General features: G+C 44.4%; 1 protein-coding gene across 1 annotated transcript in view; it reads left to right on the forward strand.

The window, feature by feature from the left end:
• The window catches only part of LOC144937554 (neurobeachin-like), a 525952-nt gene that overhangs the window by 419951 nt on the left and 87092 nt on the right, over positions 1-18909 (forward strand). The window contains exons 26-28 of the mRNA XM_078864832.1: positions 8684-8864; positions 10386-10513; positions 12621-12722. Coding sequence (XP_078720958.1) covers positions 8684-8864; positions 10386-10513; positions 12621-12722 — 411 coding nt within the window. The remainder of the gene's footprint in view (positions 1-8683; positions 8865-10385; positions 10514-12620; positions 12723-18909) is intronic.

The raw sequence follows: 18909 nt of genomic DNA on the forward strand, positions 1-18909 counted from the left end.
TGCGTGATATCTCCTGCTACCGTCAAAGCAAACTTGCACACACTCTTGTTGTGATTCACGAATCGAGCGCAAATGTCATATATTTGCCGCTGTGGTAATATCAGCTCGCCTCGAAAGTTAAATTTTTGTTGTGCTTAATTGCTATCCACGCACATGCGCATGCATGTGTGGGAATCATAATGAGAAATCATGCATTTGTAACAGAATCGCTTTACAATTATTTGGCATTGCTATTTCAGTGCGTCATTTAACCCACTTAAAAGCCAATAATGGCGCAATGACTTGTGTCTGCACATGTATGCATAAGGCTGAGAATTATTATTCAGCGCTCTCTTCGATAACTAAGCCCCTTTACCCACCCTGCTTCCTCACCCCCCCCCCCCCTCGCCTCACCCAACGCCAGCCCACCCAGCCCATGCCACCCTCATCTCCTTTGCATTCCAGCACGATGCTTACATTAAACTTTTCCTATTCCCATAAGATTCCCCCATCAGGTGGACATGGATTGCACGTCTCTGTTGATTAAACTGTAATTGACCCTCTGACAGCATGTGTACTTTGTCTTGCAGTAGTTCCTGCTGCATAACTATTTCAATTTGTGGGTTCACTGGCAACCGTGATACAATTAAGCTAGGAATATTATACCGTGGAAACGAAAATTGCACTCTTCGTGTTTACAAGACTCTGGGTCATCAAATATTTTTACGAGTTTTTTTTTTACTGTCAACTTTAATCAGAGGCGATGCAGTCCCACCTCGTAGAAGGTAGAGTGCATGCGGTTTGCATGAATGTGTGACAATGGCCCTTGTGTAACCATGAGACATTCAACAATCCAACCCAAGTGCTTCGATTAATAATTTTCGTCACATTTCGATTTAAAGCTTTCGTGACTGCAGGGATTCATCTTATTGGTTCTTTCTGTATAGTCACGTAGAAGGGAAATAATAAAATAATAAAAATAAAACATAATATTATTTTATTATTTCCCATTCTACGTGACTTTACCGAAAGAACCAAGAAGATGAATTTTCGTCACAATTTAGCATCACGATCCAATCGGAAGAATCGATCCTTTTTGTTAAATTTTTACTGTCTCATTTGTATTGTTTATTGGGGTTCCCTCCCCCCTCCGTGCTTGTTTAGATGCCTGCATCTTGAACTGAAGGGTTTGTTACAATGGGTGAATTGGTGCCTTATTGCATGCCGCATGTGTAAGCATTGGATGTTATATGTACCTAACAAAAAGGCAGTGCACTCTTATACATTCAAGGTCCTAGCTCAGTGGTGGGAGAGCCAGTATTTTTTCAAAACCAATCTGTACGTACATAAAAGATGTCGAGTACTCGTTATATTCTCCCTGGAAGGATGCGAGGCGAGACAAGAGTGGAGCCCCAACCAGGGTTTGAACTCGCAACCTTTCCGTTGTGAGTCGGATACCCTTTGCACAGCGCACCACCCCACGGGATCACGTGTTTCTTACCTGTGTTAGCAACAACTGCAGTGGGATGTTTACAAAAGTGAGTCCGTTTCTTTTTCTTCCCTCCGCTGACCCAACGTTCTGTTCTTCGTAGCATCTCCTCATGCATATTAGGTTCATGAATTATTCAGTGGCAAAGTCTACAAAATGAATTTAGCATTCATCCATGTATGCTCATACCTATGCGTGCAGAATATGTACACACACCCCTGTCAGTCTGCAGTTGACATGAGTGACTGAAACCGTGTGGTCCAAGTGTCGCTGTGTAAAGCTCACATGAGTGTGTATGTTCCCTTGGTCATATGAGAGCGTCTTGCATGTCCCTCCGGTTATACATTCCTCAGCCTTGTGTGCATATTCGTGCTCAGTTTGTACGCGTGCTTGTGTGCACACTAGCATGTTGTGCGCCGTCACTGTGAAAGCAGAGCATTCTGTTGACGTGCGCGCCTTCGTCCACACGCGTTGCACTGCAAATTAATTTCGGGAGCGCATTATGGAAATTTAGAATACATTTTCAACTATAAAAGTTCAGCCTAATTTCGTACACGTTTCCCACGTGCATTTTATTCACTGCTCTGAATAATATATACACGTATTATTTTTTTTAACTCTTTGAATTAATAACAGCAAAGGTGGCAGTGGGGCCCAAGGGCCAGAGGCACCAGTATCAGAACAGAGAAAGTTGCTCTTTGATCCTGGGTTTGGGCCCGAGGCAGGGAAGCTATATAATAAAAATTGCCCTCTATCTAAAACTGTTTCTACGTACATAATGTTGAATAGTTTCAAGGTGTAAGCGTTGACAATTGTCTCAAATAATGTTGTCTTCACACTTACATATGCATCGACGGTAATCACGGCCGTAGTTCTAGCTCGTTGTGTCATCGTCAGAGATGAGAAGCTCGACTGGCTGGTATGGGCTGAAAAGTGGTGTCTTTTTGAGGTCGTCACTTTTTCTGCAGGGGGATATTCCTTTGAGGGTTGTGTTTACGTTGTGCGTCCTTTTGATCACGTGTATCGCTTGGGCAGGGCACGTGGCAAGGAGGGGGACGATGGCCGGTGGTCAAGAGTAGTGGTGGATTGGCAGGCAACGGCTGCAACGCGTCCGGGATGACATCTACTGTGGTGATGCAGCGATGAGATCAGCTCGTCGGGTGTACTCGCTCGGCGTGTTGTTTCGTTTAGAGTATTTGGCTGCTGTGAATTATCCACACTTTACGCAACTTTGTCGAGCTATCATTTGTGGCCAGGTCGCTTCTGGAAAAGAGCTACGTAGCTCAGTGCGGCCTTACCTGCTAAAATAGAAATAGAACCATGAAGGATGGTGACGACTTGGGGAGGCCTTCATCCTGCAGTGGATTCACCATACCCAACGATGATGATAACGATTCATCACAGTGCTTTCTTTCGTATAGCACCAGGATGTGGATATCACGCATCCCATCGCAGTCTTTGACAATACGTTGGCATGTTAACCGTGCTGCTCTGGATACACTCTCATGGCAGCCTAGCGGGAATGTACGACTTTTTCTCTTGCTTAGAATTGAAATGAAGCGTTGTTGAGCAAGGTTGGCACAGCCAACAAGGTCCAGGTGTATCAGTGTTTTTTCAGCGTTTACGTAAATAAAAAGGACACCATGGTATGTCATCTGGTCTGTTTTAATCCAGATTATACCGCTTTACTCAACACTCCAATACGATTCCCAAACGTGTCTTAGTTGTGTTACTTCGCAGTAATGGCTCCATCTTTAAGCCGTAGGAAGATACATGGGCGTGTGGCAATTCACCACTCTCAGAATGTGGTGCAATTTGTGCATGATGGCGTGACAATGCGTTGTTATGATTCGGGGTCAAGATTCCATTGAATAATAATGATGAATTGTTGATTATTTAGTATTATAAGTTGTTGATCATTATTATCATGTTTTCAGTTGTGGTGCATCTAGAGCCTAAAATGACTGCTTCAGTTACACGAAGCCTTTGCGTGCAACAAATAGAAAGTCCAAATAATTGGTTTTCACTCACGATATGTATACTCCATCGTGAGCATAATACATTTTATTCTATGAATGCATGCATTGTTACATGCTTAGTGGGTACCCATATTTGGATTCGAAAGAATTAATTTCCATTCATAAAGCAATGATTTAAAGCTATCATTTAGCATTGTGTACTTTTTTCTGTGGTTATTATTTATACACTATTATATAAAATTGTTAGATCCTGATTATACAGGTAGGAACAACAGGTTCCACACTGCCCACCAGGGATTATTTGTCTGTCTGTCATGCATATTTGTCTGTTGTGCACGAATGCGCTTTCCAACCAAGTTCCTACTTGCCCACTCTGAAGGAACGTGTTTGATTACTCTGATTGCTCGATTTTCTTTGATTTACCTGGTCAGAAGACTTGCATTTATACAGCAGTACAATTGTATCCTTATGTTGGTGAAGCCAAAGTAGGGTCTCCCACCACATAATAGGGCTTAATACTGGTAGGAACCTCCTGGTTACACCAGCCCACAGGGGATTATTGTGTCCGTCCGTCGTGCAGGGAGGGGCGGGGTGGGGAGGGAAGGGCTGGGTGGAGAGGGGAGGGTGGGGCTGGGTGGGGAGGGTGGGGAGGGGCTGGGTGGGGAGGGTGGGAAGGGGCTTGGTGGGGAGGGTGGGGAAGGGGCTGGGTGGGGCGGGTGGGGCTGGGTGGGGGTGGGGCTGGGTGGGGAGGGGCTGGGTGGGGAAGGGCTGGGTGGGGAAGGTGGGGAGGGGCTTGGTGGGGAGGGTGGGGCTGAGTGGGGCTGGGTGGGGGGTGGGAAGGGTGGGGCTGGGTGGTGAGGGGCTGGGTGGGGAGGGTGGGGAGGGGCTGGGTGGGGAGGGTGGGGAGGGGCTTGGTGGGGAGGGTGGGGAAGGGTCTGGGTGGGGCTGGGTGGGGGGTGGGAAGGGTGGGGCTGGGTGGGGGGGTGGGAAGGGTGGGGCTGGGTGGGGAGGGGCTGGTCACCCCGTGGTGCCCTTATAAAACTCAACGTTTAACCTACTCACGCCGGCTTGTGCCCGCCCTCACAGTCGGGCATATTTGCGGAATACACCACGCCGCCGTTGACCCTGGCCATTGACCGAGCAACCCAACGTTCCTACCAGCTCCCTCCGCAGGAATGTGTTTCAAAATGCGTGCAACTCGTTGCTTGACCTGGGCTGTCAATGTATATTCTGCATTGCTGAAGCAGAGGCCACGATCCTCATAAGATGTCCCACAAAGTGTTACAGAGTTTAGTGACCCAGAAAACGCGATGGGGGCCGAGTCGGCTCTTCACCGAAATTTGAACCCGTAACTTCCTTATTGTCAGTCGAGCGCTTCCAGCCGCAGTGCCATCCAGCCGGATTATTTACACAAGCTTGCTCTTTGCAGTTGCTCTTTTTATATTAAGCCTGCGTTTATTGAGGCCAAGTGGGCCTCGAGTTCACCAGAGAATATTGTTATTAATTAACAGAACATTATCCGCCCGTGCAGTAGTAATCAGGAATTATGTGTAGGTGATTAAACTTTGATTGGATCCAGGGTTTGAGCACTGCTTTAAAATAATACCCACGGATTTGTTAGATTCAGAGGCATCGTATGATGAATGCGTATCCAGTCGTGCGTGCACCTATCTTCGCAGGCAATCAATGCGTGGGCTTTTTGGGAGATGTTCATTATCATAGTTTTATTCCAGGATGTATGGGATGTTACTATGGGTTCATAAATCAACCAATTTAGCATAGCACAATGGCCAAGGGAAATAGGTATTAAACGTGGTTGAATTATACGGCGCATCCTGTGTGGCCACTTGCGACCCTCTGCATTACAGTGCAGGATGCAAATATACCGGGCCAAGGGCGGTCTCAGAGCAGAACGATGCATTGAGACGCTTGTGTGTATGTATGTTGAACTTCTTTCACACCGTACGTAGCCCAACCATGCTAATCAGAGGTGCGAGCATTAAAGCTTCCGATCACCATCGCACAGAGGATCCCACGCCGTGATTACAATACGGACACGTGTGATTTGATTTCAAGTCGAGGGCAAGTTTTGTTTCGTATTATCATTATTTTTCTTCTTCATTTTTGCCCCATATGATAATCATTGACTGATGTAATGTTAATTGGGTTAACGTATAAGATATTAAATTTGAATATGTATGGCCAGAAATGGTTGATGAGAGTAAATAGTGAGCAGAAGCAGTGCAACATTGTGACCAGCACATGATTCTTATCATTGGATATATCAGTGTGGTTATTTTTAAGCTCTGATGGTTGTCATTTACAAGTTTGAAATGGAGTTTCGTTCTTGCATCGTTTGATTGGGGGCTGTTCAGTGGGGGTTGAACATCTGTGCTGTACAAGTTTGCAATGCCATGTATTTAACTGCAGCATTAACATGCCACTTGAAAACGCCGTACGAACTCAGTCTACCCTTGTTCCTCCGCCAAACAATTAACTCGCATTTAGTGCTCTCATCAGTACCGTCATCTTCCTCTCATCCCGTTTCTACCGAAAATGTCCTGACATGTGTGGGACACTAATTTCACACTCAAGACGGATTGTCAACGACTCGGTATCACCATTGACCCTTTAATGATGATGGATGTCTTCTTTAGGTCTTAACTGCTTCTGCCATTGCATTATAATGAGTACGTCACTTCAATGTCACCGCGGGGAAACTCACCTTGCGCATCGTATATCCAAGAATGATTGCAAGCAATGCATTTGTAAGGATGCAGCATTTCTGTGAAGTTTTCTTGAACTTGTTATCAAGATAGAACCACACACCATTCGATGCAATTGTGCTAAATAACATAACTGACAAGATACTGGACATAGCAGAAAGCCAAACTCCCTCTGTTCAAATTCTTTTGGTCTTTCGGTAAAGTCACGTAGATAGGTTCAGAATAATACAAATAAAATAAACGACGTTTCGATCACAACACAAGCGATCGTCATCAGGAGGTAAAAAAGAGCCCCTCCCCTTTGTTTTCCTGCAGTCACGAAAGCTTTAAGTCAAGATTTTTTCCTCTGTTCAAATTATTTGTGTGCTTATACCTCCAAAGGCAGCACCGAGTTATTGCTGGAAATTCCATTAGTCCTTGACAGGGACCAGCCTATCCATAACGCTACCACCGATAACCTTTTACACGTGAATTCACACTTTATTGACCGTGGAGAAGTGAAAGACCGAGTTGACTCTGGGATGTTGATTAGCATGGTTGACTACGTACGGTGCAAAAGACGTTCAATATACATACACGCGTGCTCTTAAGCGCAGCAGCTCCATCTGTCCGCGTGTTCACTGGAATTGCTCTCGGATTAATGAGATGTCTCTGTGTGACATCAGCCAAAATATGCGCTGGAAATTCAGAGGTGGTGGTGAGCTTTGGTGTTGGAGCTCCAAGGCAGAGATCAGCATATCTGTGTAATTTAATATCCCGAATCCATCGATACTCATTTTAATACGGCTTTCCATAGAAGAGGATAATATAAGATCTCATGTTGAGATGTATTAAATCAGTATCCGTAACATTCTATTGTGTGTTTTATATATTGCAATGATGTAACCCTAACATTAGGGTTTTAATATAGTTAGTGTTATTGAATAAGAAAATACAAGATAAGCATATTTTTCATACAGTAGAATGGAATGCAAACGAAAGATGGTTAGTTAATGCGCATTTAAAAAGCGAATGGTGTTCATGTAAGACGTTGGTTATGCAGATCTTTTCCCTCACAGCACCATGATTATTTTGTATGTTCATTCTATAGCTGCAAAGTCTGTAGTGTTGGTGCGGTGTACACCTCTGTGCTTTGAGCCTTATCCTTATCGCAACTGTTTAGTGTATATTGCTCAACATATCCTGAAGGCTGCTCAGAAGCCATTTCTCATTCCATAAAATGAATAATGCATTGATGACATACGTTGTCCTGTGGCTGGGGACTGTGAACAGGAGATGAACACCATCCCATGCTCCTTGGAGCAGGAAACCACTTTGATTTGTTAATGTATGTTAATCAGAGGTCCGAGCAACTAAATGTGCGTTGCCGTGGCAACTTTATCATCATCATCATCATCATCTTGCTTTAACCAAATCGTTGTGCAGATAGCTGCTGTGTTCTTTGCAAAATGCCTGGCCTATATGGCAGTCTAAAAACAAATAAGATTTCTTTAAATATGACAAGGATTTACTACATTGCATCAGAGGGAATGGTATCTGTTTGAATTCTGCGCTGAAGTAAGCACCGTCATCCCATTACAGCGTTATGCCGGAATCATAAACGCACTCCCTGGGGCTGTAAGGGCCTCCGTGGAGAGCAGTGAGTAAAAAAGTAATTGCGTCCGGGTATGGCTGCCGCTGCCTTGAAGCTTGACCTAATCAAATCTCGGGCGTCGTTCGGAGTTGGAACTTTTCTCTCCTGCTTTCTTTTCCATCCCAGTTATATTTTTATCGTGCCCTGCGTGTGATGTCACGAGACTAACGTTTTTTCCCGTTCCAAACTCTGGCAGCTATCAGTGATCCATCCTGCTTTAGAAAACGACCTCGGGAGAATGTGAAAGAACTATGCCTCCTTTCCACAACTTGTGGGGCGGCCTATTCTGTATGTCCTGGAAAGAGTGTTCCTTGAATATCAATGGCTCAAATGTGACTTCATAATCTTCAGAGCTGACATGTGCCAATTTAAGGGATATACCAGTTTTACTACGATACATTTGTTTGTGTGGTCATCAGCGACTGGGCTGTGACCGTCACTCACTACAGTTGAATGCTCGACATAATCCCGTGCACGCACGTGCTCCGATTGAAACCTGGCATTGCAGTGCGGCTAGTTCGATGTGTTGACCCGGCATTTTAATCCCCTGCGTAGCCGAACCACCTGAGCGTTGGGGGGGATGGTGGGAAAGATGGCGGGTGGGATGGATGGATGGCTGACTTGAGGATGAGGTGCAAGGATGGATGGAGAAAGACATGCAATTATAGAGGGATGGAATAATACACGGAGGGGATGGGGGAATGTATGAAGGGGAGGGTTGGATGGAGGGCTGGAGGAATGAATTTGAAAAGTAATGTAGAGAGGAATGGATGGAGGGCTGACGGGATAGATGGAGGAATTTGTTGGAGGGAGGGAGAGATGGATGGAGGGAAGATAGATTTAATCTTGTGCGTGTTTGCGCACGGCCTGTGCACAGGGCGAGGTGGAGAGCATGGAGCCGACGCAGGGCATGTCGGTGGAGACGGCTGTGGGCTTCCTGCAGCGCCTAATGGCCATGGTGGACGTGCTGGTGCTCGCCTCCTCGCTGAACTTCAGCGAGATCGAGGCCGAGAAGAACATGTCCTCCGGGGGTCTCCTGCGTCAATGTCTGCGGCTCAGTGAGAGGCACCCTCCCACACCCGCGTCTTCTCTCCCCCACCGTTTGTGTGTTTGTGTGTGTGTGACGGACGCAGCCCGATTGATTGGCTCGGGCCGCCGGTGGGGCGAGGGTTGCCAATAGCAGCCGCACTGCCCCGATTCCCCTCGGCAGTCCTTCCTCTGCTGCTGCTGCTTGGCTGCGGGATGGGATGCCTTCTAGTCCACCCTGATAATTTGGGCCAAAAGCCTGGACATGGATGTGGTACAATGGCATCTGCAGAATCCCCACCTCTTGGTGGAATTCCACCGAGCGCGACACCAAATTCTACACGCGTATGGCGATACGTCTGCGTGTTCTCGTAGGTTTCGGTAATGGTGCTCTTCCTTGGCGCCAGTACTAAACATCTCAAGTTTCACTGGTGGGGGCCAGTAACTCCATAGGACCAACACCTCTATTCATTTTATTGTCCCTAAAAGGGATGATGGGCTAAGTTGAACCCCCTGTTGGGGTTTGCACTCGTAGTTTCCTGTTTGTTGAGCTGAGCACGTTTAACCAGAGGACTAACGTTTTTTTCTTTCAAATGTTGCAATTTACATAGCAACGTAAACACCTTTTCACAATCACTCCCTTCCTTCTCGCACAGTGGAGATGAGCAGCAGAGCCCAACGCTCGGCCGAGCGTGGACACTGGTGCTCGGTTTCCGTGGATGCAGCGGTGGCGGCTCTTTGCGTGTTACGAGTTGACCCACACCTCCAGAGTGTTGCGTTGCCCATTGCTAAGCCTTAGCGCGTGGGTACAGCCATTGACGGGTGACGGAGATGGAGGAGGTCAGGGTCGGTGTGTTGATTTACGAAGCCCACAGAGAATATTGGCAACAGCTTTCCCAGTGGAAAATCATTTTTCATCCTGTAATAAACACGTAACCTGGAAGTAGGTGTCAGCACCATATATAATGCTTGAAATCTATTAGCAATTACCTGGAAGCCACCTTCTATGGGATATAAATGTTTTAATGTGGATGCTGCTGTATATAAATGGGGATTCTGGGTGGTGTCCTTTATTTTAAAATAAATATCCACTTGCAATTCGATGGTGCAAATTTTAAAACCTGTGGACAATTACATCGCCACTGGCGAGGCAAAGGTGGCCGGGTGTGGTGCTAGCCACCCACCTCGTACGCCTTGCCGGTCTTAATAGGTGCTCGCTAACAGCACTTTTCCCAACAGTCTGTTAAGGATATATGGGGGGTCTTTGTATGTGTGTGTGTGTGCATGTGTGGGAGCAGTAGTGCTACGGTTAGCGTGCTGTGCTACGAACCCGGCAACACGAGTTTGATTTCTGCTCACATCCAACACCAGTGGGGATTATTAGAACCGGTCCTGGGCCTCCCCTCGGTCGATTCAGCCTTAAATGAGTACCTGGTGTGCGCGTGCCCACCTTTATAGGTGCTTCTCGACAACAGCGCTTGTCCCAACAGTTTGTTAAGGCTACACGGGGGATCTTCGTGTCTGCGTGCGTGTCGGTATCGTCGTGCGCCCAGTCTGCTGCGTGGCCGTGCGGAACTGCCTGGACTGCCGGTCCCGGCAGCGCGGTCGTGGCGGCCTCACCCGGACCAAGTCGCAGGAGACGGTGCACAGCCTCGTGGGCACGGCCCAGAGCTCGCTCAAGGTACTGCAACGCAGCTCACAGGCCACACCTCTGCCGGGGGCGGCGACGTGGCCGAGTTCGCCACCCGTTCGTTGCGAGAGGGGTCGCGGTTAGTTACTCGCAAATTAGGAGCACAGCCCCGTACTGGCAGACTGGCAGACTAATACCCATTTTCAGGCCCGGTGCTGGGTAGATCTTGTGCTGCCACACGGGAACTGCTGCCAATGACGTTCCTTCGACTAGACCGCAGCAGGGCATTGGAACTGTTCTAAGCCTGTTAATGATGTGAATGAAGCAGTTATAACATTTCATCGTCAAACGACGCTGCATGATCGAGATCAAGAGGAATAGGTCATCGGTGCCACCATACCTCTTGCTCATTCCCTTCTCAAGGAGTCCGTGTCTTTGTACTACAGTTTAGCTTCAACCTCCGTGGATAGTCTGCACTGCAAGTGAAATCGCCAAATCTGGCTGCATTAATTGGTGACCACTTAAGTGCAATTCCTGTGGCTGCCTCTGTAACGAGCCATCCTCTGTTCTCACCATCACAACCCTGACTTTCCAGGTTATGTCCACGAACTTACTCGCCAACTTGTATTCTGAATTCTCAAGTTGCATACCTCTTGAACACGCCAATGCTTCTTTTTGAGTAAATTTCTCAGAGTCCACTGACCTGTAAAACAAAAAAACAGACATTATTTAGTTACTGGCATATTTACATAAAATTTTAACCAAAGGGCGTTGTGTAGTCTGTAAATAAATTAATATATCTTCACGTTAAATCATAATTGTGTGAAGCTCTTCCCCAGTGCCTCCCGTGATGTTTTTGCCGTGTGAGATTGCATCGTGCCGCACCATTGGAGTTCATCGAATGTTTAAATGATGTTGCATCCCTACGCTGTGCAACAAAATGGCCGCGTGAATATCTTGTAAATACTGGGTGGTAAAAAGAGGAGGGACATTCTCTCGTGGCTACATTCAGTGGGGAAGTATAAGGTGTAGAAGGAGACAGTGCCGAGATGGAACAGAGACACCAGCAGCATGCCAGGGGGAAATGACGACCCTTCCTCGAGACAAACGGAAGCAATGTGAACCTTAGAAATGCAGTGGAGGCATTGAAGGCATCCATTGAGCGCTCCCCGAGGGCGTGCTTTGGCTATCAGTCATGGACATTGACTTACGAGTTTCTACACAAAGCGAGAACAAAAAGAGGCAGACTCCCGGTGCAGTCAAGCAAATTAATTTTCCCCACGTATGAGCGCTTAATGTGCCAATTATTATGGTTTCAGCTCACCAGTAAGTTAAAGAACAATTCTTCCAACCACGTTGAACAATTGGTCACGACGTTTCTCTTCAAACGGTCAGGTATATTTAGGAAATCCCAGGAAGTAGAATTACCGTGTCATCTTTCCCGACTTTTTAAATTGGTGTCATGTACGTATATATATTGAATTTATTTTGCACTGTCCGTAGCCAATCTTGACCACACAATCTTGATTTGAAGCTTTTGTGACTGCAGGAATCCACACTCTTTGGTTCTTTCGGTAAAGTCACGTAGGTATAAAATAAAATAAATCACGACGTTTCGGGCGCAACACAATCGTCCGTCATCAGGTGGGAAATAACCAAAGAGTATTGACCACACAAACTCATGACCACACAAATTCTGCCAGATCGTTACTTGTGGCCTAACCAAAACAAATCCATTATGAATCATAATATTGGCTGGGAAAGATGTACGTGTTAAGAGACAGACAGTCATTTATAGGAGAAGAGGAAAGATGTAATCCTCACAGCGGCTTTTGGCGAGCCATCGAACAAATGCCGTCACTCTTTGCTCACTTTCAGATGTTCGACGATATTAGGAAGCCACTGGAGCTATGCACTGTGAAATCTAGATTGAAAACTCGTTCTGTAGAAATGTTTTTTGTGTTTAGCTTGTTGTCCTTACACCGCACCTCCGATTACCACGGTTGGCTACGTAAGGTGCGAAAGAAGTTCAACATGCATACACGCATACGTAAGCCTGGACCCGAAAACAGGGGCAGGGAGATGGCAGGGAGTGCCGCTGGCCAAGTGACATCGGTGTGCACCGCTGTGCGCCGTGACTCGTCGTGTCGTTCTGCAGAGCCCAGTGGAGAGCAGCTGCATCTCCCCGGTGAAGGACACGGACCGATTGCTGCAGGATGTCGATATTGGCCGTCTGCGTGCCGTCGTCTTCCGTGATGTGGTAGGGCAGCGCGCTGCGGGCGGCACACACGGCAACACAGTGGGAGGCACTCTCTGTTTGGCATGCACTCGTCCGTCGCGGCACGTGGCGGCCAGCGCAAGCCGAGTGTGATTGGAAATTATGTAGCCAGGCATTGAAATGGGCTGGCGAGGGAGGTGAAGAATGTAGTTGGACACAACAACAAAGGTAAATGTCGGTTATAAGTGTACTATTCCCAGTTCGTTTTGTCTGTGGCACGTCTTCAGATGAAGAATCCATTCGGAGTAATGCATCACCCCTCATAACAGAGAACAAACTGCAGAAGGAGATATCACAGAACTGCTTCTGAAAAATCTTCGCGTGACTCCTTATCACTCAGGGGCAGCACTTCTCACCTACCATGTGATTGTTTGCCATGTGACCATAAAACGAATATTAATTTCAAAAGCTAGACTTTAGCTTACTGAAGTGCAAACCCAAATTTAACATAATGGTGGTGTTTGTCTGTGCAGTCAGTTGTGACCAAGCTTAGATAACCAACTTACTACACAGTTAAGAACCTGGTTTAATCATAGATGGCTGTCCAGATTTGAGGCCGGGATATGAGCATTTGTTACCTGCTTGGCGCTTTCACCTTTGAGCCACTCGGCCACCCAGCCACCGAAAATGCTTTACTTTTAGAGATTATGGAATTTTCAAAGCAGTTTATGAACTCTCTTTTATTTTACATGTACATGAATCACCGTGCATGTGCGTGTGTTGACTGTAAAATGGAGAAATCTGAAAAACTTCAGCGTTATCTGGAATTTTCCACTTTGAACAATCGCTTGTGGGGAAATCATTTTTATATCGACAATAAAGTTACTCGTGCTGTGAATAGAGTTTTAGTTTTTTTTCTTTTTCAAACGGGGACTGAAGCCTTGAAACAGAGAGACGGGGAGAGCATTTCGCTTCAAGGAGACTGGCTATAAAAGTATTAACAGTTTCATCAAGGCCAGTCGAGGCTTTCTTACTCAGGCCACAGACTTTTCGATTACTCCATCGTAGCATTACGACACCCAAGATCGGCACAGATTGTGCTTCTCAATATGCAGCCCCCGGGCTTGGCACGTTCGGCGCAGCCAAAACGCGCCACTCCGATCGGATGGGAACCAATCCCTCTTGTTCTTCTTTGGTTCTTTCGGTTAAGTCACGTCTAAAAATAAAATAATAAATTAAAATAATAGCGACGTTTCGATTGCAACACAAGCAATCATCATCAGGCATAAAAGAAATAGCAATAAAAATCTATTTCTTTTATGCCTGATGATGATTGCTTGTGTTGCAATCGAAACGTCGCTATTATTTTAATTTATTATTTTATTTTTAGACGTGACTTAACCGAAAGAACCAAAGAATAATTCCTGCAGTCACGAAAGCTCCAAAATTAAAATCCCTCTTGTCCGAACGCTAATTTGCTATTTGTGGAATGTAAATAATAATGATGATGATGCTAAAGAGGGGAAGAGTGGACTAAGATTAAGTGTCCCTCTGATCCCATTTGTATTGGGTGCCATTGTCAATGGACCACCCTGGTTAGAATTCCGTTATGTCCTATACATATATATATAATTATCTGTAGTGTATTCACCAGTTGCTTCGTCAATATAGTAATTGGTAAGTCAATGCAAACTGGGAATCATCTTTGATGCAAAAAGGATTTATGTTATACAAATTTTGAATCAACATTCTCGCGTAATAATTCATTAAACAATAGTGTATTTGAGATGCCTTTGTGAAGAATACGTTTTAGTTTTTAACTTGAAACTCATGAGGGCTATCATTAAAAAAACACATTTTACATGAACACGGATATACTTATGACATATACACCACCAACATGTCCTCAGCTATACGCTGCTGCTATTTACGTTAACCATAACGTTTGCCAACATAATTAGGGAACGTAATTCGATATAAAATGCATTCATTCTCACTACAACAGAGCCCCCCTCGCCAGCTGTCAGGCCTCAGTGTCTACAAGATCGCAGCCGTACTGTGAACTGGACCATGTCGCTTTACGGGTAACTGCACCACCGCGCGCTTTTAGATATGTGCTGCAACAGGATAAAATGAATCCGCGACAGAATGAATGACAAATTATGCTTAATTTTCTAGGCCCAGAGCGCTTTTGCAGCCGTCTGGAACGCGCTTCCTTCCGATGTTAGGAAGCTACTGGAAATCTATGCAATTTGAAATCATCTCGAGTGAAAACTGACTTGTTTAGAACTGTCTTTGTGTGTTTAGTTGTTGTCCTTCACCCACAATCTCCGATTAGCACGGTTGGCTGTGTACGGTGCAAAGGAAGTTCAACATACAGTACACACTGGATACCCTACTAACCATAGCATTCTAGAAATGGGGCACAATGAACGCACTGTGTTTTTTGTGCCGTTAAGTGGTGTGGGTTAAAAAAAAAATTATCGTTTATACTATGAGACCTCTTTTACCAGTGGCAAAATATAGTAGTATGTTTTTACCCTTTTAAACTGGTACAAAACTGACACCTTTATGGCAGTGTAAATGCTTACCCCGAGCTCTCAATACTCTGATATTGCACTGTGTTTGAGTTGTACACCTTCTGGTGTCATCTGGTCCAACACCAATGGGGACTAGGCTATAAAGAAAGCCGTCTCGGGTGTGGACCAATCAACTTCAAGGACAGTGCATATTATTATCATTATCAGAGTTGCTTCTTTTTGTTTGCATTTTTGACTCCATGTGTTGTGGTTATTGCAAACATGATGCCTTGTATAAAGGTGTCAGTTTTGTACCAGTTTAAAAGGGTAAACACCTACTATTACTTAATCGTTTATCTCAATAACTAAATCTTGCAATTAAATCATTTATGGACACTGATGTTCAAAAAGCACTCAGCTTTTCCAGAGTTGAAGTTTTGACTGTTTGTGACGATTGCAGATTACTTTTTTTCGTGCAATTAACATAAGTCATGCCAACCAGGGACCATCTCCCGTTAATTACCTCGCCAGGTATACAGGGGGCGTGGGTTGGATCCCGACCCTGACGTCTGCTGTATATTTGGAATTTGCATGTTCCCCCCTTGGTCTCGTATATTTTGCTCCGGGCCCTCCGGTTTTTCCCTTCACATTTAGAAACATGCGATGCGAGTATTTGGCTGCTGTACATTTCCACGTGATAATCCACTTCGTTGAGCTATCATTTGTGGCCAGGTCGCTTCGGAAAAAGAGCTATACAGCTCACTGGGCCTTACCTGCAAAAAACAAATTCAATTGTGATTTGAAGCTTTCGTGACTGCAGGAATCCAAATTAGTAATAATTTAAATTGTTTAATAGAACGGCCTCAATTCTATTTTGAGCAGGGAGGCACTTTTGAAGTTCATCACTGTATATGATCACGTGCTTAATGGATGAGCATCAAACAACCAAACAATCCAAACACTTGAGAATACTATTAGGCACTTTTCACTTCTCAAGGCAGGCTCTCATATGTTCTTTGCTAGTGTTAATAAAAAATAACAGAGGTCTGTAAGACACATCTCCAATCTGATGACGTCAAACAGTGTTCAGCCACTTACTGCCGCCGTTATAGTTAGGACTTTACCAATTTGTAAGTTTACTATTCGCATAAGGCTGTCTGTGAGTGCCACCCCAACACTCTCCTGCGTGGGAAGACACTTTTGACTTATCGTTTTAGAGACGTAATTTTATAAACATTAATAAACAGTTATCATTCACAGCACCTGTAAATTGCATATATTGTGGGAGTAGGCCATAATATATGACGTAGATTTCTCCGTGGTCTAAATACCGCTTCCACTTGTAATATGGATACAAATTATTATTAGGGCAATATGGAATTTAATTTAACTGTGATCTATAAGAAATGTCAACAGTACGGTGTGATTAAGTTTTCTTCAAAGACTAACATCATTCCCGGAACTAGCGATAATCTATGCAGTGCTGATTGTCCTTTCTTTATAAAGCCACTAATCCTTTCAAATTTTGATTGACTTTGCATTTCCATAAATAGTGTTTAAATTCTATTCTATTTAGATTTTATATAGCGCCTTTTAGCTGCTCAACAATGCTAAATCATTCATAGTTTATCATTCAGTTTTATGAATAGTTTTTTTGCAAACTTCACTATTACTGTCTGCAAAGTAAAACAAACGATAAAAAAAAGAAATTTTATGCAGTTTTGCATAAAAGTTGTCGTTAAATTTTAATTTGCAGCTCTAGCAGGAGAGCGGCCTATAAAAAAGCAATGTTGACAGGCTGGCGCATTAGATTTATGGATTTGGGTAATGGGACACCGAAGCCCGAAAGGCCTTGGAACATTGGAAAGCAGTCGGTCAACTAACTCCGAGCAGATTGCCGCCGCTTGCTGCTCACCCAAAATTTTGCACGCCGCCTTTGTGATCCAAAATGCTGTTCTGCCTGATAGACGGACGGCTGTGCTGCAATGCGATCAACTGAGCTTCAAAGTCGGTGTGAGATAGCAATGGGTTTTTTTTTTCTATGGAGCCGTGTTCAGCAGAGGGGTTGTTGCAAGGCCGTAGCCATGGAGTTAACATTGGGGAGGACCAAATCTTTCACGAGGTCCCCCCCCCCCCCCCCCCAGAAAAAAATCTACATTTGAAAACAAATTTCCTGCCTAAAATATTTAAAAATTAATTAACACATAGGATGGACTTTTTATTTATTTTTTACAATAATGTCTAATAGTGTATTGTATTACATTGCTCTGTTTTTTTCTTTTTTTTACCTTTTCTTGTTTCATTGTATGTAATGGCAGAGATTAGTGATTAATAAAGTACAACCATAACCACAATCATATATATTCTCAGGTTTTTTCGGTAAAGTCACGTAGGTAAAACATTAAAAGTAATGAAAGTTACTTTTAATGTTAGCTGCATCAAGGTTGATGCAGCTAATCTGGCTGTGACGGTCCCACCTGATGACGGAGACTTGTGTTGCCTCCGAAACGTCGTGAATTTTATTTTTATTTTTGTTTTGTTTTATTTTACTTTCATTACTTTTAATGTTTTACCTACGTGACTTTACCGAAAAAACCTGAGAATATGAATCATTGCAGTCACGAAAGCTTCAAATCTAGACACAATCATATAAACATAAATATATTTTATAGCAATATATTGGGGGGGGACATTTTGAGCATATTTCAATATTATATATTATAATTATATTATAATTATGGCCTTGGGTTGTTGGATGTGCGGCGATGGGAGGGGAGGGGGGGTGTCATGAAGACAGGCATCGCCCTCAGTGTTTAGACCCCAAATTGGATAACATGACACTCAGTATTCAGTCGGGATGTACCGTCATATTGGGTCACAAGCGGAAATTGCACGATCCCCGACACGTGTGACCTACATGTTAAAGTGACATGTGAAATGTTGGTTCTGGCTACAATCAAAATTGATTGATCACATGACGTTGTATACATATTTTGTTGTTATGCGTTATGTACAGTATGTTATACAATAAGCTTTAGTATTGTTTTACATTTATTAGATTAAGAATTTGTATTTGTATCATTCATATTGGCTTCAGAGTGCAGCATGTCACATTCACTTAGATATATAATGTAACAAAACAAATATTGTCCTCTTTGTAAAATATGATCCGGACTATACTGGGCAGGATTGAGTGACTGGTTCTGATTGATTCCATGGAACTGTAGGTCGGATGAGTTGTATTCAAAATCAGATTTTATATATAATCCAGGCTATGTAGTTACGCAAAAATGGTGTGAAACTCACTGCCTATGGGCATTGAGTTGCCGTGCCCACCCATTCCATCAGATGGGATGGAGTCCTGTCCCCTCGCATGCGCTGGTTTTCTGCATGTGCTCCAGTTCCCGCCCACATGTATAAAGAGTCATTAATTGGCTGAAAGCATCTTAATATGTAGAGAACCACAGATCTTAGGTAATTGTTGGTGCAGACTCACCGCCTGGCTGCCTTCCCGCTTGTTTGTGGTTTCTTGCGCCTCCAAGTTCTTCGAGAATAAGCGAATACTCTGTGAGTTAAAAGGTGATATTATGATTATTATGGTTAGATGTAAAAAAACGATATACTATTCAACAAACTATTTATCATTTTACCAGGTAAGGCCCACTGAGCTATATAGCTCTTTTCAGAAGCAACTTTTTCACAAATGATCG

Source organism: Lampetra fluviatilis, chromosome 19 (assembly GCF_964198595.1).
Source record: "Lampetra fluviatilis chromosome 19, kcLamFluv1.1, whole genome shotgun sequence".
NCBI lineage: Eukaryota > Metazoa > Chordata > Hyperoartia > Petromyzontiformes > Petromyzontidae > Lampetra > Lampetra fluviatilis.